The following is a 23171-nucleotide window of genomic DNA, read 5'->3' on the forward strand; positions in this document are numbered from 1 at the left end:
TACATGGGGATCAAAAAACAACAATTTGTTGCCGATTTTACATAAAAGAGTTTAAAAATAGTATACAAAAGTTGCACGCCAACAACAAATTCCTAGACTTACACAAACATTTCACATTACTTAGACAACACAGAATGTCTTTGTAGTAAAAGCAGATAATTACCTTCACATATATGATAGGAATGATGCTCTTGGCCTTGTTAAAATGCCTGGCAACCCTGTAGACCGTCTCAGGTACGAAGTCCAGCACCAGGTTGAGATACACTTCATCTTTCTGTACAGCACAGGGCAGAGAGGTCATTTTGGATTTAAGAAGCCCTGCTCATAGTTTTAAGTTGACAGTGATTTTATAGTGCAAAGCATTGGGTGCCTCATATGGAACTATCCAATAAACACAAACATTCATTTTAGGGTTGCTGTTATTTATTTTATTTCCCATCGAGTCATCTTATAGGAAATGTGCCTATATCCATCCATCTTCTCCCGCTTCTCCGTGGTCGGGTCGCGGAGGTAGCAGTTCCAGCAGAGAGCCCCAAACTTCCTTTTCCCTGACGACATCAACCAGCTCTGACTCAAAGCGCTTCCAGGCCAGCGAAGAGATATAATCCCTCCACCTGGTCCTAGGTCTACCCCTTGGTCTCTTCCCAGCTGGACGTGTGCATATATCATCTGTTTTATTCTCGTGAAACTATGGCACGGTGAGACAGGAGTGAGTGAATATGTTCATGTCTGTCTGGGGATGATCTTGCCTTGAAAAATATTAATATAATATTTATTTGGAGCCCCAAAAGTCATTCAAACCAAGATAACTATATAAAAAAACAATGTGGCCATCCACACAGATACAATAACTGAAAACAGACGCTGAACGCCCTGTGCAAGAGATCCAAAATGGATTTGTATGACCACCTATATTAATACGTTAAAAAAGTAGCGGCCACTGTTCTGTGTGTGTCTTTCACGACGAGGAGGGGTAGAGAGCTGCTGTTTATTTCTGTAAGTACACTTTATTGCAGATAGAAAATATGCTCAAAAATCCACCCTCTTGTGTGAAACAAATGCACCTTCATATTTGTATGTATTTTTGTTGGCTGTTAAGTTTGCCAGTGTTCGTGTTGTTATGGTCATGATTTGGACTCTGTCATCGACTAGAATAGCAACGATATTTAAAACGATATATTTATAGTTGTTGTTCTTGTTTTTGACAGGCCTCAACTGTGCAGGCCGCATTTATGCTGTCTAGTTAAGTGTGTTTGTAATGCACTTTGAGTATGCTTGCCTGCATGTGCGCCCACTTGGTCCCTGAATATGACCATGCTATTTGATTTTCTTGCACAAAACAAAAAAACATGAGCTGTACCTTCTCTCCACTGGAGTAGAAGAAGAAACGTAGTCTGACAATGTTGCAGTGGTCCAGCTTCCTCATGATCTGAAGTTCCCGATTCTACAAAGACAAGAAAACACATTAGTGAGGGGGGAAATCCAGAGAACAGACCGAGCATGGGAGACATTTTAGATACATAGAACAACTGCCAACACGTTTAAATCAGCTTTAATAATTAATATAACATATTTGTGTTTAATCATTATTGTACATTTTACTTTAATTGCAGTCTTACATTAACTTCTTATGTTTAAAAAAATATTTTTACATTATTTTAATGTGTTCATTCTAAAATGGAGCAACTCTCACAAAAAATGTCCCCAGGAAAATACAAGTGTTCTGTTTGTGAATCAGCTTTAATAGTTGATTATAAATCTTAAAAATAAATCTTTATTGGTTGTTTTTACGTAACCTTTTTTTGGTTTAAATTTTTTCTTCTTCTTCTTCTTCTATTTTTTTTTTTTTTTAAACTAATACAACTAAAACACATGGGAGACGTCTGTCCAAAAACAGATGAAAGGAAGGTGTTTTAAACGAGAACATGTGGATGAATATTACCTTGAACCTCTTATCCTGCAGGACTTTCTTAATGGCCACCATCTCTTGGCTGTCGATGAGGCGAGCTTGGTACACCACACCAAACGACCCATTGCCAATCACCTGCAATGTTTTCACAAAAGAGGGAACAGTCATATGCTGGACTGAAGGAATCAATGAACGCTCACCAGGTGATGTGATTTATAAGGCTATTGTTATTAACTTCTTTGTATACAATTAAAGAGTGTTTTGTCAGTGCCGCTTTGACAACAGAATTAAAAACTTCATTTAGTTTTTGTTAGTTGTCCATGTCTAAAGTGATGCAACCAGTTTAAAGTAGGACACCAGAAAATTGTGATATTGGCTTAAGAAGAGCACGTTCTAAGAGCCATGTTCACCATGTCACATTTTCAGGTCAGACACAAGATAACATCAGCAGTGAAAGCCATAAATGTCAGCACGTGGTAAAGTGATTATGGAGCCACTGGTATTGATCAACAATCTTATCGTCTTCAGCCAGATATATTGCAGTCACGTTGTGTAATGAGGTCATCAAGGTCTTCGTTACAGCAGCAGATTATGTTATAACTAGGGATGCACGATAATTATCGGCCCGATATTAGGAATTATGACGTCATCCCGATAAACCCGATAACAGTATTAATAGCCCCGATAATATACAATATATTTTTTGGGTAAAAAAGAAGGAAAAAATACTGCGGTGTGGGAGGATTGGGATGAGGGGCGCTTGTTTTTCACTCGGCTCCTCCCATTTTGCCAGTACTGTGGTATAGTGGTTTAGGAAGAGGGGAGTTCTTCACAAATCCAGCGCTCCCTAATAGTTCGAACCTGATCAGTCACCTGAAACATCGCCATCGCTACGATGGTGTGTTAAAAGCGTACGAAGACAATAATACAATACAAAGTGTGTGTGTGTGTGTGTGTGTATGCGCGCGCGCGTGTTGGAGCTATGTGCAACTCAAGGCATATGCTCGAACCGGAGCTGCCTGGACGCTGCAATCATGTTGCGCACTATCCGTGCCGAGTGTGCTGACTTCTCCTACAATGTCCCGCTGTCTGCTTCCTGCATAAAGTCAAGTGCTCGGCGCAGTTGTGGCGAAATGTCGCTCCTCTGTTTTCATTTAAACAGCTCCTTATATCCGTTAGCGCAGCTAGCTAGCACCAGATGCTAACAACAACAATGCACGTAAGGTCTCTCTCTCGCTCGCTCGGGCCACACAGACACACACCCTCCCGGTCCTCCAGATGGCCAGTCGGTGCCTGCCGGTGAGCGTGGAAGTGTGGTCTGCCACAAGCGGGCGGCAGGAGCGGGGCTGTCAGCATCAGCTTGTTGATGGTATTTTAAACTCGATGCGCTCTGAAACTACGGGGCGGCCAAGGAAAAAAAAATACACATGCATTAATCGCGTTAAAATAATTAGTGGCGTAAAACATTTTTTGTTATCGGTATCGGTCTTGAGAAGCAGGAAGTTATCGGTATCAAAAAACCAATATCGTGCATCCCTAGTTATAACATTGTACTTGGCCATAAAAACGTTCTTCTTCTTCTTCTGATGACACTGGTCCTTGCTCACCTTGATGTCAGTGTAAGAGACTTCCTGTGGGCGGTCCGGTCCCTGACCTGGTGTGGCCACGACTGTCGTCACCTTCCCACTGTCTCCTGGAAAACAAACAGGAAACGGTAGTTAATATGAGGCCATGGGATATATAGTGGTGCAGTGATAACATATATTAGTAGGCCGACACGGAATTTAGCTTCACATAGGCTACCCTGACCAAAAGCACTGCGATATCTTCATTGGATTTTGGAATATTGCAGTAAATAAGATCTCTGGCAAACACACATTTATGGTTGCAACATACATTTCAGTGTTTCCCACAGAATTTGATTCTATTTGTGGGGGCACCGCAAGCCCCCCCGGCAAGAAAAGCTAAAGGCCCCTTAACCTATTCGGGTGGCCCACGCATCCACCCCCCCTTCAAATAACAAAATACATGCGAGTTCATGGCTACTGTAGCAGACAACGTTGCGTTGTTAATGAGTGAGACACTCCCAAAAATATAATTTAGGCATTTAGCTGACGCCTTATTCCAAAGCGACTTACAATGACCAATGAACCACAAATGAATCCATGTATGGGAAACCCTGCATTTTATGAAAGCTGAACCATAAATACAATTGGCAGAGATAAAAAGCTAACGTTAGGCAATACAAAAAAAAAACTACATGATGGCCACAAGACTTCACGTCAGCACCACTAAGCCGTGGACCAAGCCCCCAGGAAGTGCACTCTCCAAATGGCGGTACTGCAACATCCGTATCAGTCTGTGACAATATTCATGGGGTGGCAGGAGAATTTTTGAGGGGTGGCATCCCCTGAAAGAAATATATGCCGATTTAATCGCAGTCATATCAATGAATGTTAACTTGGAAAGCCACAATATTGATATTTTAACTCAATAACATTAGGTGACATTATTGTGGCACATCAGTAAAGCCTTAAATATAAATATATAAGGTGGCAGACATAATTTAATGCATTTTAACTGAATGAGTTGGTTTCACTCTTAGACCATCAGGGGTACCAAATCTATGCAGACTGCTGCAATAAGTACATTAATTAACTGTCTCTTCGATGTGTGTCTGTATGAATATGATAATATTAACAATCATATCATTCCTATCAGCTGTCAATCACTGTTATGATTCACATATTCAGTGTTATTATTAAATAAACTATATTTTTTGGAGGAGTTAATGATGAATGTTCCTCAATATGCTTGCTCACCCTCCTTCAAATTTGAAAGACAAGTAATTACTATCATAAATCAAAATAATCAAAAGAACAGTTCAGCGCCCCACAACTTCATTGCAAACAGTTACAACCTTGACTTTACATCGGAAAGAACAAACATTAAAGAAGTGACTAACTGTCAAAAGTCATTACCTATTGGCCAAATTAAATCAAAGTTGTTACTTTTAGTTGACTGGGCAGTGAAGTTTTACACACCGTCTTATTTGACTATCTCAGGACTTTAAACTGTTTTTTGGGGACAGACGCCCACAAAGAAGAAACATATTATACACACGTAAGGTCATCATCTTAACAGTTTATTATTCTCATCGACTCATCCGTGAACAGAGCATCAAGTTGGCATGCCTATTACAGCTGAATGTGGCGATTACCATGTTCATCAGCAAAACGCCTCACAAACGATTTAAAGCTATGGTGCGTTTTGATTAAATGCTGAGTAGCCAAACTTGACAGGCTCTTCTCTGTCATTGTAGACCGCAAACAGTGGCGGCTCCAGAGTATTTGTGTTGGGTACTCTATGGTAGGGCTAACCCATACAGCGGTGGGGCTCAAGTCAGTATTTGCAATGTAATTACATACACGCTCCCCTTGACAGTGAAACACCATGCGTGAGGTTTAGATTATTTCCCTGTCTCAATCTAAATTGAACTGTATGAAATAAAAAGGCACATCTGTCTTGTAGTAAATAAAAAGGGCGACCTGGAGCCAATCCTGCAACTTCCCCACAAGTGAAAGAGTTGACCTGCTGAAAACCCAACCCCTGCAGGGGGGGTCTGGGGGGATTCTCCCTCAGGAGATTTTTTAAAATACTAACATAAAATACACATTCTGGTTCTCTCTTGAGAAGAACAAAAATAAATAAATCTATTACTCCACGACATTAAAAAAAAAAAAATGAATGCCATTTTAGTTTTGTGTTACTTTGTTCTGAAAGCTGAACCTGCTGCTCCGCACAGAGAGAAGAGGGAAGAGGGTGTGTGGATTACTTTACATTGTGGATAAGGGTGGATGTGGATAGCCCCCATTGTTCTGTGTGTCAAAAAGAAAGACAGCCCACACACCTATCAATCATCAAACCGTGGGGTCTTATTTCATTACGTGTTGATTTCTATCAACACGTAATGTTGTATCGATGTATATAGAGATGTACTACCGCAAAAGTATTCTCCGTCGGGACTTCCTGCAACAACACCACGCCGTTATCTTCATTCTGATTGGCCAGAAGACATTATCAAAGATGTTCTATTGAGAAGACAATCACAACGTGACAAAAGTTTTCAAAACCGTTTCTAGCCTTCGGTATTTCCAGACAAGTGGCTACTGAAATCAATCTTACTAACTGCTGTCTGTGCAATTTACTCCGCGTGAGTTGGCAGACTTTATTTTGCTTACTTTAACATCATTGTTCATGGTGGGGCGAAGCCATTTCTTGGTATGGCTGTAGCCTACCCCAGCCATACCCTGACCGCAAATACCTAATTTCTTCCGTCTACTTGGATCCGAATTGAAATGCTTCTCATTTTGCGCTGTCCTCTTGTTCAAAAGGAAATTGCCGCCAATCATATTTCCAAACTCACGCCAGGGGGGAGGGGTTACAAGGCTCACGTCTTGTGCTGCATTCATTTTCACTCGGACATTAGAGATTTTCTCTCATAAATGTCAGATGAGCCACAACTTTTCTTTCAAAACAAAGCTGCCAACTGGGGTGGCAAGTAGGGATGTTAGGGATATTAGGAATTATGACGTCATCCCGATAAACCCGATACAAGTATTAATAGCCCCGATAATATAAAATATATTTTTTGTGTAAAAAAAAAAGAAAAAAATACTGCGGTGTGGGTGGATTGGGATGAGGGGCGCTTGTTTTTCACTCGGCTCCTCCCGTTTTGCCAGTACTGTGGTATTAGTGGTTTAGGAAGAGGGGAGTTCTTCACAAATCCAGCGCTCCCTAACTCATGCCTGGCTGTGACGTAAATGGTGTGCGGCCGTGAAGCCAGGAGTAAACAAACATGTCGTCGGTACGTAGTATGGGACTATGGGATAGTTCGCTTGCTATTTGTATTAACAAATATAATGCAGAAGTTCCACGAGGAGGGAAAAAGGCAACGAGCTACAATACTTCGAACCTGATCAGTCACCTGAAACATCGCCATCGCTACGATGGTGTGTTAAAAGCGTACGAAGACGCCTGCGCTGCTAAACTAGCGGCAAATCCAAAGCCAGCTGCAAAGGCACCGGGGCTTTTATCTATCGACGAGGCTTTTGAAAAAGGCAAGAAGTTTGCCAGTTTTGCAACTCAAGGCATATGCTCGAACCGGAGCTGCAATCATGTTGCGCACTATCCGTGCCGAGTGTGCTGACTTTTCGTACAATGTCCCACTGTTTGGCTACCTGCATAAAGTCAAGTGCTCGGCGCAGTTGTGGCGAAATGTCGCTCCTCTGTTTTCATTTAAACAGCTCCTTATATCCGTTAGCGCAGCTAGCTAGCACCAGATGCTAACAACAACAATGCACGTAAGGTCTCTCTCTCGCTCGGGCCACACATACACACACCCTCCTGGTCCTCTAGATGGCCAGTCGGTGCCTGCCGGTGAGCGTGGAAGTGTGGTCTGCCACAAGGGCAGCAGGAGCGGGGCTGTCAGCATCAGCTTGTTGATGGTATTTTAAACTCGATGCGCTCTGAAACTACGGGGCGGCCAAGGAAAAAAAATACACATGCGTTAATCGCGTTAAAATAATTAGTGGCGTACATTTTTTTATATTATCGGTTATCGGTATCGGTCTCGAGAAGCAGGAAGTTATCGGTATCGGTTTCAAAAAACCAATATCGTGCATCCCTAGTGGCAAGGCATTTTTCTGAGGTGGCAGCTGCCCCGTGCCACCCGTAAAACCCCGTAAAACCGCCACTGGTCTGTGACGTCACCCGGCCCAAAACAACTTTTTCCCATTGACTAACATGGGGAAAGAGACGTCTGTAAATCGGTGGATACTTTTTTTTAACTAAATAAACTACCCAGTATGAACTATTTTATAGCCCTAACCTTATTAGAATCATTCGGTCCTTAAAGTTGTAGAATGCACTAAAAGCCGAATCTCGATTTATTTTCTCTCTCCATTCATTCTAGTGAGCCGAGAGTGGGGGCGCGGGGCTTAAGGGGCGCATGCTCTGTGAGCGCCATGGGCGTCGCCTGGGGTAGGCATCCGGATGTTTTTTCTTTAGCCCCGGACAAATTCTCCCTCAATAATATAATACATTAACCGTACTTTACCTAGAGGATGGCAGAATTGTAATTTGAAGTTCAGTGAATGCAACAGAGGCAACCACCAGACCAATCAGAGAGTTGCATGGAAATAAACGTGTTTTATTGGCTGACCTCTCCTCTGTGACAGTGTTTAAACTTTCAGCCGCGGACGCGGAGTTTCTGAAGATGGACATTAGACATTTTTTAAATAAAAAATACGGCAATTCTCAAGTGGTGGCTCACACAACAACCCCAGAGCCACCACCTGAGCCAGGTGAACAAGGTATGTAAATGTCAGTAAACTTAAAAGTTATGTCAACATGTAAGCAAAGCATAAATTATAGCTACGTTGACGTTACTTTGAATCGCGGGGGTAAGTTAAACCGTTAGCAAGTAGCTATAGCTAGCCAGATATATTAAATAAACACTTTGTCATACAATCTAAATGTTGTGTTTTTTAGCGTTATCTGGTGATTTCAAAGAAAGCTCTCTGGGAAATGTTGACTTACTGTCAGTGTTCGACATGAAGCTAGAAGCTACCTTACAGTTGATCCTGAGTCCTGTCAGTTAAAGTGTTTCATAGTTAGCTTAGCTAAGCATCAACCTAGCACTGAAATATATGGATGTTATGTGACGGTATTTCTGAGGAAAAGTCAGCTGAAATGGTGGCATAGTTGCCACTGCTTTACGTGTCGACAGCATGTTTGAACGTATTTGCAGCAGTAAATGTGGCTGTTTGGCCACTGACGTTGCCATAACAACACCTAAATTTAAATGTACAACCTCTTTTTGCGACAGATTTTTGCATGAAATTATAATTCTTGATATTTCCTATTGACAGCTAGTTTCTATGTGTACTTTATGAGATGGACAGCCAGCTAACAAGCTTTCAGATCAAAGCTAATCCAGTGGGGCTCCTGAAAGGGGGCAAGGGACACTATGCTCCCAAATATTAAGCCCCATCTTAAAATTGATATGATCAAAAAATGATCTGCATTGTCGGAGGCTTTTTTTCCTCATCATCATGTCAAATTGTACAGCTGTCCTTAGTTTTGAATGCAGAAAGATGACTATATTAGAGTATTAAGTGAAAATGACTATATTAAAGTGTGAAGTGAATATATTAAGTGAATTACTCAAACTGCATTTGTATAGGAATGATTATGTCCTATTGGCAGATAACTACTCTAACAATTGGTTAGTATTACATTTTGTAACAGTGTGGTGACGCTCATTTTAATGAAGCCAAATTTGTGTATCTTGAAATTCATTTATTTGACAGAGCTGGAAACTGATTGACTTACATACTTGTTTGTGTTTACCTACACAGTCATCACAGATGAGCCAAACAGAGTAGAGGATGAAGAAAGGAGAACAGGAGACACAAGAAGGAGATACAACAGACAAGAACGGCAATGGAGACAACAATGAACAGGAACACCAGAACAGACAAGAGTCAATGGGTAACATGACTGATTTAGGGACTGCAGATACAGGGCCAAGGCAAGTGAGACACCACTGCTTTCCATCCAGCATGTTTGGCCAGCAAAAGAGATCATTTCAACTGCAAACAGCAAGTGATGAGGGAAACAGCAAGTGAGGAGGGATTATTATTTCCTCCTTCCATCCCTTTTTTCTGTTTAATCTGATTACTAACAACTTCTAATACATTTGACATAGTTTATGATTTAATTGGAAAATAAAGTGTTTTTAAATAATAAACCTGTTTCTGATTCTGATTCTTTGATTTTTGTTGACATATGGGTGTTGAGAGATGTATCCATATCTCTTAATGTTGCTCTCAAAGTGCACAAGATTGATGCTTTTAACTTCAACATTTAAAAAAAATCTTCCTGGGGGACCCCAGAGGAGGTGAGTTCCCTCAAAATAGCACTTTATCTCTGCTTATGTAACTCCGGTGTAGTGTCCCCTCGGCAACAGATCACTCAGAGCTGGTGATTACTTTCCTGCATTTCAATGGACAGCATATAAAAGGACACGTGAGCTAGGTTCTGGTGCTCAGATTAGCTATTGATGATCATGTTGATAAATCATATAAAACCAATCACACAAAAACATGTTGCTGTGACTGTGAGCATTAAACAATTAACATTAAACTAAACAAACACAACAGTACGTTATTGTCCTTATAAAATAAAAACATACATTTTGTCCACCGAGATAATACAGGCACCTTACCCTCAAGAGATCCTCACGTGCTATGAGAATCTCCCACAATCCATTGCCATAACAAAGCTAATGCAGACACACGTTTGTGACACCAGATTGTGTATGTGCGTGTGGGGAGTCTTGCAGTAGAAAATTCGACTGTAGCGCCGCCACTGTGGGCTAAGCCCGAATGTTTCCAGGTTCAGGCGACGCCCCTGGTGAGCGCACATACGGGTTCTTCTGCTCTCAGGGTTCTTACACCTTTTCCAAAGTCAAATTCAAGCACTTTTCAAGCATTTTCAAGGTGCCTTTTCCAGCTTTTCAAGCATCTTACAGCGGTTGTAAATTACATATTTATATACACATACTCAAATGATTATTTCCCTACCTCACATTAAATCAGATGTTCTTTATGCTATAAACAACCAAATGTGTGTTTCGTGATAGCATTCTACACGAGGATGAAAAATTAAAGAAAAGAAAACGAAGTTTAATATTTCAAAATTTGTGATCTGTATGTAGACTGGGCCTCCCATATAACCTGGCTGAGCCAATATAAAGCAATCAGCCAAATAACTTTTCAATACATTATTGATTAATTGTTGAGGTACTTTTAGGTTGGTAGTGAACGCAAGTCAGAGGTACATGGTGTACTTCTACTCCACTGCAGTTCAGAGGTACATGGTGTACTTCTACTCCTCTACAGTTCAGAGGTACATGGTGTACTTCTACTCCTCTACAGTTCAGAGGTACATGGTGTACTTCTACTCCTCTACAGTTCAGAGGTACATGGTGTACTTCTACAGTTCAGAGGTACATGGTGTACTTCTACTGTACTACAGTTCAGAGGTACATGGTGTACTTCTACTCCACTACAGTTCAGAGGTACATGGTGTACTTCTACTGCACTACATGTATTTAACACCTTCAGTTACTTCACAGATGTGGATGAATGATGTGAAATCTAATCAAGTGTTGAATCAGACTTTAGTTCCACCTGGAGTAAATCCACCAGCTACCCTGCAGTCTACAAAGTCATTCAAACTAGCTGCACCTTTATCAGCATTGAGAACACTTTAACGATCAATCATTATAAATCATATCATATATATTATTCTGAAATGGACCAATCTGCGCAACGACTACTTTTACTGTCTTTCACTATATTTTGATGAGAATACTTTTCTATTTTCACTTGAGGAACATTTTGAATGCAGGACTTTTACTGTAACAGAGTATTCATACACTCTGGTACTTCTACTTTACTCAAGTACAAGATCTGAGTACTTCTACTTTTACTGAAGTACAAGATCTAAGTACTTCTACTTTTACTCAATTACAATATCTGAGTACTTCTACTTTTACTCAAGTACAAGGTCTGAGTACTTATTCCACCTCTGGTGGTGTATTAGCCTGAATTGTAGCCACAAAATCAAGCAGAGCTGCATAAAAATAGACTCACAATGGTAACAAGTGGAAAATAATATGTACAATGATTTGTAGGTAATGTTGACTACTCAAGACATCTGATTTATAAATCTTCAAAGGAAGACTGTGTTCATTCTACAATTACATGGGATTAAAGCAAAATGTAGTTTTACTTGTATAATACTTCAATTTTATATAAAAGACAGTTTGTTTTCATCTGTTTTCAAATAAACAAAGTCTTGGCTTTCAGAATATTAAACTTGTTTCGGCAAATTCAGATGATAAATACAACTTTGAAGCTTCGGCATAATTACAAGCGGAGAACGGAGTAATGTAACGTCACAGCAAGCATAACAACAGCCGGTGTTTCTTGTGAGTGTTTCACAAACACAAACGCAAGAATACACAAACACATTCGCGAGCTTCCCCGAGACCAGTAATACAAACGAAAATGTGTCTTCGGGTCAATGTGACTGATTTCGATAGAGCAAGTCACATTTGGTTTCGGCACGAAACATACTACCAGTAGAAATACATTGCTTTCAAAATCGCTCTGTGTCGAATCAATAGATTATATTTCATGACTATAACACGAAATGCAGTGAGTGCTTCATCCTCTGAACACCACAGGATGGCGACTGTAACGCACATAACATAGGTACGCTCCTCTGAGATGATTGTCCCCTGCAATTATTATTATCCCTCATGGAGTTCGCTATTCAGCTAGCTAACGCTTAAACAAACGTAACATGCAACGTTAGCCTAATCTAAAATGCTCTACGACGGCGTACCTTTCATGTGGCTCGTCAGCGCAGACTCTCCCATCGTTATGTTGCAAATTTTGCAGGAGGCTACTCGTGGGCTTGACCCTCGTCTTAGCCATGGCTTGTAATTGTCTTCTGCTAGCCAACGCTCGTTGAAACGGCAACCTCCTGGCACACTGTCATCTATCACTCCCATCAGAATGCCCAGGTCACACGTAACTCAAACACTTGCAGGTCGCGAGCATAGCGCGGGAAGGCCGCAGCGGAGCTGTTTTATGTAGAAGCGAAGCAATTCTTTTCTTTTAATCTAAAAAGCGAACTATTCAGTCAGACAGCAATTTATTGTAAAAGTAAAGCATTTACATTTTCAAGCACTTTCTCAATTTCAAGCACCATTCCCAAAATTCAAGCACTTTCCCAACCTTGAAAACACCACGTCAAATTTCAAGCATTTTCAAGGATTTCAAGCACCCGTACGAACCCTGTGCTCTGGCAGCCAGGCATGACGGGTAATCTCTCTGTGATGTTTCGCTCTCAAAAGTTGGGCCATTTTGACTTCATGCCCCAATGAGCAGCTCTCATAGGAGAGAACGAGACCCCGCCTCCCACGCTGTATCCAGTTCTTATTATACATCCATGCAGTGGACTCACACGGCGGACTCAATTGGCAGAGATAAAAAGGCTCTGGTGACATTTAGTAGTCTAATTTAGCCACTTGGCAACCAGCGTTTTCAAGATTTGTGAATGTTTCAGACGTTCAACACTGGGGAATTTTTATACTTATTACATTTTGTAGAACATAGTGATCATTTCGTAAACTTGTATTAACCAGACATAATTTGGGGAATCTAACCAAGAAAACATTTTCTTTGAGCCATGGGAGCACTAAATCGCCAACTAATTTCCAGGTTTAGGACTGATTCCTGCACCACTCTATAAGAATTAGATGTCATGATTCAGAGCTTGTAATAGCAGGTAGTCTGTTAATTGCTTTATTTATTTATACTTGAAGTTATAAAAAGTATTAAAATGGCCTGTAATCCCTCTAGCTCCTTATTACAAGAGGTAATGATATGAAACAGCTTTACAATGTAACCAAAGCCTTACATCCAACCCAGGACACTTTCCAGCCTTAACATGCGGGCCGTCTCTCCTCTGGCCGTCTGAATATGTAGGTTAATGACAGCCTAGTGAATGGATGGTAACTTTACAAAGCCCCCAAGGAAGTAGAAAATAATGGCAGAGTTCATATCCAAGACACTGTGACTAATTAAACTGGGAACAAATCCAAGAATAGACACTTCTTCTGTCCCGGTACACCGTTTTAAGTGACTACAGCCTTCCATACAAGGAAGCAAACATATCATGAATTATACAATTCAGGGTGTACCTTTGTAGCATTTTACATTATTTACTAGGGATGTAACGATACCAAAAACTCACGGTACGATAATATCGCAATAAAAAGTCCACGGTACAATATTTATCGCGATATTGAAAAATAAAGAAATAAAAATGTGAATTCATATTTTTTTTTATTTGAATTATTTTTTCTTTATTAAATAATAAATCTGATTTGTACAGCATTTTAGTAGGATAGTAGTATTTGAAAGTGTCAATATAATAATCAGACCCTGCAATAGCATAAATCAAGTTTCACTTTAGTTTTTCAAGTAACTCTAACGGCCCGTCTACACTACAGGCATCAAAAAATCTTGAAGCTGGGCGTGTCTGAGGCTTGGCGATTTCTAGCGCCAGCGGCGACCAACAACTAATCAGGAATCTCCCGCCCGCCCCCGGCATACAAATCAATAGCAATGTTAAAACGAAGTAAACTGGATATAAAATCCCCAAACAGGCGAAAACCTACCAGTTTCATCCACTGTCTCTGCCACCTGCCTCCATGCCTCGCTCCTCCGGTTTGTATCCCGGTAGATGAACAGAGACTGATCATACAGCACCGGGTGATTCACGACCACTCCATTTTTTTGAATATGAGGAAATGACCTGCGTAGTCTCTCCCAGCATAGACGCGGTTTGATTGGCTAGCGCTTGTACTGTCAGATTTGCATACGCGGGATTTGATTGGCTGATGCCAAGCATCGAGATGAGATAGATGCTCGTGATGCTTGCAAAGCCATGCCATTCTCCCCACAATGCAGTTCGGCGAAGTTTAAAAATCTTCTACGTCACCCCATTGAAATGAATGGGCGAAGCGTTGAAAGCATTTTTCGATGCCTGTAGTGTAGACGGGCCGTAACTCACTCGCTCAGCATCATCAAGGTTATCTTTTAGGAATATGAGCATGTCCACATTTCCAGGTAGAAGCTGGGATGTTTGGGCGTTTGCAATATCCCCTGCTGTGGAAAAAACTCTCTTGCTTGGTACTGATGTTGCTGGGACAGAGAGATATGCTTTGGCCATGGGTGACAGCAGTGGGTAAAACTGTGCATTGTCTCTCCACCACTTCAAAAACAATACCGTTTTTGCCAAGAAGGTGAGGCTTATTGACAGGGCGAGATATAAATATACTGTTGGTACTTGTCAATGTCTCTAGGTATGTAAATGTAGCCCTGTAAATACGATGTCCTTTTGTGTTATCTGTTGTTTTATGTTCATGTTGCTGCCTTGATCTCAAAAAGAGATCGATGATCTCAATGGGACCATCTGGTTAAATAAAGGTTTTTTAAGAATGAATTATTTAAAAAAAAAAATGTTTTAATCGCGGTATATTTTGTCAGTCTCACGACGGTATTGAGACATTAATTTACCGCGATATTCGATATATATCGTTACATCCCTATTATTTACCCTTAAAAAAGGAAGATGTATGCCATGAAAGCTTTTACAATAAAAAAAAATACTGCCTCAACATTTTTAAAAAATACATCAGGGATCGTATGTCCTCGTCTAAAGTGTGGTTAAAACTCTCTCGGGTCAATGGATGTGTTTTGTTTGTTTTTCTTTTACATTCAGGGCTTCTTTTGGAGTTTTCCAGTCAAGTTATGAATGTCTAACTCTTGATTTCTGGTTACTGTGGGTATATCAATGTAATGTAGACCCTACCTTGATACAGATGTGTGCTTTTTGTTTTTGAAACAAACAAACAAATATGATTCAACCAGAATATTCTTTCACATAAAACACTCATTCATCTTTTATATCAATACTTTTTTTCAAATGTTTTGATTAGTCTAAAACAATCCTATACAGTCACCACTTGAATCTTATTTTGCAAATAGTATAATATTCAGTGATATTCTGTTTGTACACAGCTTTAGCAGAAGAAGTGTAAATAGTAATAAAGAGGAGCTTTAATTATAACAGGCTGATGACATCCTTTTATATACTAATAAAGGACTGGCTTATCTAAAGCCAGTTGAGTAGCACTTGAAACGATTGGCTCTTTGAAACCTGATGTACTTATATGATTCTGTTTTCTTCAAGGTTGTGTCTTCCTGGTCGAATGTACTTATTGTAAGTCGCTTTGGATAAAAGCGTCAGCTAAATGCAATGTAATGTAATCCTGTAAACTCCTTCATACTGATAAACACTCTTCATCCCTGGACTCCAAATCCCCACCACAACAATTTTGTATTTTATCATTAAACAATTCCATAGCTTTAAAAGCCACATTTTAGGTCATTGTGAGTTTCCTCATCAAAAGAAAATTGGGATTACGCAACACACATCTAACTTAATAGAAAAAGACAGTACAGAGTCGACCTAGCAGTTTAAGGTGCAGAGACACTGTGATGAGCAACATCCCCGGTTGCAGTCTGGCCCTGGGCTTCAGTTGCATATTTAAAACTCACATGTCCTAAAGATCAAATACAAGTCAGTGTGAGAAAAAGTTTTTAAAGAGTACTTGTCCATGGACAAGTGAGTTTGGCAATTTACTTGTCGAATACATTTTTCACTTGTCCAGAATGGACAAAAATTGGGGCCACTGCAATCTTCTTCTTCGTCATCGTATTTTACATTTTCCCACGGTTTTTATGACACCACCAACGTAAGTGAGCGGTGAGATTTTACTGCATCACACATAGGGTTGGGTATCGTTTGGATTTTAACGATTCCGGTTATGCTTCTCGATTCCGGTTCTTTGAGAGGGTAAAAATAAGTCCCATGACAAACTGGGAGAAAAATATATTTATGAAAACATTAAGTGAAATCTGTATTCCTATACAAATCACTTCATACCGTTTAATTTCTTACGGTTATTGAATACAATTATATAAAAATAATCTCTGCATTGTTTAGTTAGTTCTAAGTGGTGCAGTTTGAGAATGTACTATTGGCCCAGTCTCCTCTGATGTTACACTGCAACCTGTGAGACAGAGTCCAACCACACATGTCCAACACATAGGACAAAACCTAATAATAATAATGACACATTAGATGTATAGTAGGGGTGTAACGGTACACGTACCGAAATTATTCGGTACGGGCCCTTCGGTTCGGTACACGTGTGTATCGAAGTGTATCGAACGAATATAACGTTAAACGTAAAAAATTGAGAACGTGAACAACTTCTTGGAAGTAATCTCAGGTGCTGCGTCGCAGCATTCAGAGTAATTTGCTCCCATTGTGTTCAACGCGTCATAGAGCGAGCAAGTCATTCCATTGGACGAGCTGGTCAGAGGGATGCGTTCAAATGTAGTCAGTAATTTGAGGAACTGTCGAAATGGCGAACGCAGATAAAGTTGAGCTTGAAAATCCTCCAGCATCATTGAAGTCTCCGGTTTGGGAACATTTTGGTTTCGCAGTTACGTACAAGGATGACGGACAAAGACAGGTGGACCGAACCAAAGCTGTTTGTCGCCATTGTTCAACTAAAAGTGGTTACGCGGCTGGCAATACATCAAACTTGCACACTCATTTGAAAAGGCATCACCCGAACGTGAATATCACCGGTACCAAAAGACTGAAGTGCAAACCCAACTCCCACTAGCATTTAAGCCTTTCTTTTAAAAAAAAACATGAAATGACAAGCAAGTCCTAATGTCAAACTGGCTGCTTAGGTACTAGTACAGTACAGTACAAATACAGATTATTTCAGTTCATCGAAAAGCTGCACCTTAATGTTTATTTTATTATATTTTGTATTTATTTGAGTGAATATTCATAGTTTAATAATAATTAAAAACCCAAAACTAATATTTTATGTTTTGTGAGTACTAGTACAGTAAAGTTCAAATACAGATTATTTCAGTTCATCGAAATGCTGCACCTTAATGTTTATTTTATTATATTTTGTATTTATTTGAGTGAATACATTATTCACAGTTTAATAATAATTTTTAAAAAATATGTTATGTTTTGTGATAATTTTTTCTGCTGTACCGAACCGTGACCTAAAAACCGAGGTACGTACCGAACCGAAATGTTTGTGAACCGTTACACCCCTAATGTATAGCCTATAGGCCTAGCGCTTTTCTACAACTCAAAGACGCTTGCACGCTTACACATGTCCTGCAATACACATGCTGCAGCTGGGCAGCTGCTCACCGTTTGTAAAAGTAAATAAATAGTATTTTCATTTCCATAATGTACTTTCTTTACCCTGCTTCATAAACAAAACTGACATCCCTGTGCTCCTCCGAGTCTGGGGGTCCGGGGATGTGAGGACAGCGCGAGGACACAGACAGGGAGGCTTTACTTCATAAAGGAAATGGCGGTCAATATTAACAACACAGGAGCTAAAACGCTTAATAACCTTCATTACGTGTTAGAGAAAGAACATAAGAAAGTTTGACAAAGATGAGGCTGTTAAACGGGCAGCGGATCTGCTGTGTGTAGAAAAAGAGAGAGAGAGAGAGAGAGAGAGAGAGAGAGAGAGACAGAGACAGACACGCTGAACAGCGATCAGCTGATACGGAGCATAGAGAGAGCTGCGGTCCGCGGGGCTCGGCCTCGCTTCCTGTCCTCACAACTCTTATTAATCCCGGTACCGGACAATTGTTATTTGTTCCTACTCGGAACCGAGTTTTGCTTCCCAACCCTGCCACTGTGCTACACTTCCCGCTCCGCCCCAGTCTAACTGTACATAAAACGGCGAGATGCATTTCCTTAGGAATCGACAAGCAGAACCGAAACTAACATTTCTAAACGAACAATGGCGGACACGTACAATTTACGAATGAGTTCTGCCTTTTGTAAACTGAATGTATCAATCATTTGCCAATAAATCAGGCCGAAAAACGTCACTTGTCCGCCGGACAAGTCAATTGAAAGATCTACTTGTCCGATATTGTAAATAACACGTCCCGGACGGTGGGACGTGTACTTTTTCGCACACTGCAAGTAGAACTGACAGTTCATGTTTTGGTTGCTGAGCTAGGAGGCGTGGCAGTCTCAAAGCACAAACAAATTGAAAGGAGAAAAGGTGAAGCTGAGGAGAATCGTAAGAGATACAATTTTTTAAATTCTACTGGAGTTTTTTCGGCTCAACTTAAACCATAACAATTTATAGATGTAGTACAAACATAATTTATATGTAAAGCCAGTTGATGGTTATTAGATTTTTTTCTGCTGATCCATGCAACTATAATAATAGAGGAGCCTTTTGCTATCCAACTTTCATTGTGCAGTACCACCGTCACCCTGACCATGTGTACATACTTAATGCTTTGTCTACCACTAAACAATGCACTTATTGATATGGCACTATTGCAGCCTGGACTGTACGTCCCGGTTTTCTTCTATGTCTATATCCACGCACACACACTCACAGTAAACTGTCCTCAGAAAGTGTTCTGGTCACCCAATAGGCACACTGGTTGTATCCGTTACAGCTGAAACTGTGAGGCCTGCAGAGTGACCGGGTCACTGGGTTTTCCTAACTCAGTGACTGGGTTCATAATACACTCCCACCCGGGGCTCCAGGTTAAAAGTAGGACAGATGGTTAAGGGATACGTTTGTGTCAACTGTCCAAGTTGCTGCTCCTCTTACATTTTTCTTGCTGATGCATCAGCAGTCTGTACAGCGGGAGAGAAAGCAGGGCTCTTTCCCTGCTGCCATTCATTTTTCTCAGCATGAAAAACTACTTCCACCGGCTTTAAACTTCTCTGAGGTCGATAGTCTATCATAATAAAGACGACGTCATGCTCTGTCTGTTTTATTATTGTCTCATTGTATGCGAGTTTGGCGTTTTTGTCACACTCTGCTTCCTGTCATTCACCTGACATTCACAGAAGGAAACTCAAGTCTCACTGAGGAAATAATCCTTTACAAAACATGCCATTTTTCAAACCCCGTCACATCCATACCCATTTGTATAAAATAGGTACATATCATTTAATTTGTTTTATAATCCAAAACATTTATATCTACACAAACTATTCTGTTGCAGATGTTCTATTGTAATGTTTTCTCTTCATTCACAAAACCTCACTGTGCTTAAATGAATTTCACGTCTTAAAGCAAAGTAGTTTCAGCAGAAATAAGTTGACCTTATAAATATGCAGTTTAATGCAGCAAGATCTTCCAAAAATCAAACCAGGCCATCCACTCAATAGGGAGAACCTCTGGTGTAAGCTTTAAGTTTTTACAAACTATCTTTTGTTTTAAAGTTATTGTGGTCATGCGACAAAACCACAAAAACAGAATCAAAACATTGTCTACTTCATCAGTAGCGTCACATTTACATAAAGCAACAATGGACGAAATCTTGTGTTACCACCACTTTGCTGGTCATATGATTTTCTTATAAATAAAAAGGGAATCATTCACACTTAAAGGTGGGGTAGGTAGTTTGAGAAACCAGCTCGAGTGCGCTAGAATTTGAAAATACACAACCGGAAAAAATCTGCCACTTCCTTACAGAGCCCCTCCTCCAACACACACACACGACCAATGAGGGCACGAGATAAGTTTGTGCACAGATGGAAGGCTGGCAGGCAGGTAGGCCATCCAGTTATTTCAGCCGGGCCGGCTAAAATGATTGGTCGTGCTTTTTACAGTACCACGGCTTCCACAGATGACATTTTTTTATGGATTTTTTGTCAAAGCACTTAAGATATTCATTGCTATCGGGATGTTAAGAGCATTCCATGGAATATAACAAAAAGTGTATCTCGAGCCGGTTTCTCAAACTTACCTACCCCACCTTTAAGTAAATGTGTTTCTGAAATGTTTTACAGCTCAATTTAATTTGGGAATTCTACACACTTTTGCAAGTAGCCTTTTATTATTACTATGTGGGCAATGTATGCAAATGAAAAACACAACTTCCTTTTATGTTATCATGCCAGCACTGAGAGCTCCCCTCTAAGTTAGCCAGCTTTAGGGCTCTTCTGGACTACAGATTGTAATTATGTGTATATTAAATTTTCCTACCAATCTTAATGTTGTAATCAGACGGTATGGGCTGCTTATTAGCCATAATTTGGAGGAGGGGGCCCGCCATAGCCGAGAGTCAAGCATTGCAAGCTGGAGAGGAAAGTGGCGCGATAAGCCCAGTGCATGCTGGTTGTTGTATGTTTTTCACCTTTTAATCAAATGGTCATTCCACCCCTCTTTAAGTCTTTTTTTTGGGGGGTCATGTAGCATAAAAAAAAAAATTGACAGACAGCCCAGTTTCATGAAATCTTTCAGCGCTGAAATGCTTTAACCCGGACAGCAACAAGAGTGTAATGATGATGTCAACCAGAGACAAATCCTGGAGCTGCTCCACCGACAGTGAATAATGGAACAACTGTCTGGATGCTGTCACAGCAGCCGTGGTAATTATACTGAGATGAGGGAAGTTTTCTGATTTACAGCTCTGAGCCCTATTTTTAAATCTCCCTGGGTGTAATATCTCAACAGTATACAAAACCTCTTTAACAAAAGGTCAAGTCATTCAATCCTCAGTCGTGCTCCTTAGTTGATATGAAATTCAAATTAGCAAATATTTTAGTGGAATAGAAATGTATTCATATCAGGACAAATGCCATCACATTAAAATAGTTCATTAAGAGTCATTCAAGTGCAGTACCACCTCTTCCTTTCACTGACAAGACATGTCTGGGCTTGTCAGTTGCTCCTTGTGACATTTACACCAGCTGCTATAATGTTTTAGATACTGTACATCTACTGGGTCTACTCATCGCTGCAAACCACTTCAACACCGAGCAGCTGGTTAACAAACATTTTGTAATCTACCGCTTCTAGCCCATGAAGAGGCTGATCAGTAGTTTTACTTTGTGTAACCAAAGAAAAAACGAAATCAGGTTGATCCACAAAGTTCACTTAAGAAACACATGTAACAAGATGCCACATTGTGGAAAAAGTGTATGAAGAGCTGTTAATAACAACAGAGATCCATCCCCTTGAAATAGCCTCAACAAGGTCTCCCAACATTGACAATGTATCCATCCTTACCAGTTGAAGGCAACATCGGCCTCGGGCAGTGATGCTGAGGGTGAGCGAAAACAAGGCTACCCTGTTTTGAACTGGAGATGACTTCCCATATCCAAGTCACACACCACTGCCTGCTAATGGATGATAAGGGTTGGATTAACACATGCTAACACAGATACATATCTCCATTACACCTGTCACTATGGTGATAAAGAGGCATAGCTCCTTGGCATCCCAGTAGACAGCACAGCTCTTGTGCTGGACATGCATCCTCCAGGCGTGGGCCACCTGCTGCTAAGCCTTGCCCGACAGGTGACCTTGGTGAACAGGCACATTTACGTCCTGACCCTTCTGCAGACAAGCCAAGCTGATAGCCTAAGCCCCACTCTCAAACAACATCAAAAACACAACTGAATGCAGCATTCAAGCTAGTATATTTGAGAAGAGCTTGGCCACAAAGAACAACAGAGCCCCGTTTTAATGCTCACTCGCATTGACCAGAGTGAAGTAAAAAATACCCGTAGCTTGTAATTGATCATACATAACAAGATTCTTTGATAACATGTCCAACGTTTCAGTGGGTTATATTGATGGCCACCAAGCTGCTTAGTTTGACACCAGCAGGGGTACTAGTAAAATAGAAAACAAGTGGCTAACATTAGCATGCTAACAAGTTAGCATGTTAGCAAGTTGACTACCACCACTACACAAGAGCAATAACGACTTTACTCCGGGTTGCGAAAATTAACACTTGAAGGTATGTCTGAGGCAAAAGCACATAGCATAATATATCGAATACACATAGTCTGATAAAACCCGGTTGGATAATAAGAACTCACTGGAAAGCTTTAGGTTGGAGCATCCTGACGAGCTGCTGCCGGAGGCCTGCGCGACCCCGGACTTTCCTGTGCTGCTCCCCACGGCAGCGGCTGATCCGGTGGACGCAGCGGCGGTTCCTTGAACACCTGGCGGCTCAGCAAACGAGCTGGTCCTGGGCCGCCCGCTGCCGCTCATATCTCTGTGCAGGGGTCAGGGTTGTTCTTTCACTATTTTCAACCTAGCGACTATTAATGATATACACCCGGCAGCGAATAATCGTGGAAAGACACCGAGAAATACCGCTCCCGTTGCCGCCGGCTGTCTGGGATGATAGCTGTTGCTAGACACCTAGAAACAGACCGCTCGCAATGCCACATGGGAGATGAAGTTCGATGTAGCTGTTGCTCCGGCTTGCTGTACAGGCTTTAACAAGTCAAAGCAACTACACATTTAAAATGACTTAACAGTGGATATAGGCGGGGAATATATAGCTATACTAACAGTATATAACAAACATAACAATTAAAGGCTTAACATTTTAGTGTTACGTCAAAATTCATCAGATACATAAATGAAGTTAACCCTTTAGTGGAATGATGCTCTCCACTTTATATTTTTTGACATTATTGTAGCTGATCCATAAAG

The 23171-nt window shown here is 40.7% G+C and overlaps 1 protein-coding gene across 1 annotated transcript in view; it reads right to left on the reverse strand.

Moving 5' to 3' along the window:
• LOC117454951 (glycogen synthase kinase-3 beta-like) overlaps positions 1-22902 on the reverse strand; it is a 32117-nt gene extending 9215 nt beyond the window's left edge. Inside the window, exons 1-5 of the mRNA XM_034094247.1 lie at positions 22547-22902; positions 3517-3602; positions 1943-2044; positions 1361-1444; positions 164-274 (exon numbers count right to left, since the gene is read on the reverse strand). Of these exons, the coding sequence (XP_033950138.1) occupies positions 164-274; positions 1361-1444; positions 1943-2044; positions 3517-3602; positions 22547-22721 (558 nt within the window). The 5' untranslated portion in view covers positions 22722-22902. The remainder of the gene's footprint in view (positions 1-163; positions 275-1360; positions 1445-1942; positions 2045-3516; positions 3603-22546) is intronic.
• Between the last annotated feature and the right edge of the window lie 269 nt (positions 22903-23171).

Source organism: Pseudochaenichthys georgianus, chromosome 11, assembly GCF_902827115.2.
Source record: "Pseudochaenichthys georgianus chromosome 11, fPseGeo1.2, whole genome shotgun sequence".
Taxonomy (NCBI): Eukaryota; Metazoa; Chordata; class Actinopteri; order Perciformes; family Channichthyidae; genus Pseudochaenichthys; species Pseudochaenichthys georgianus.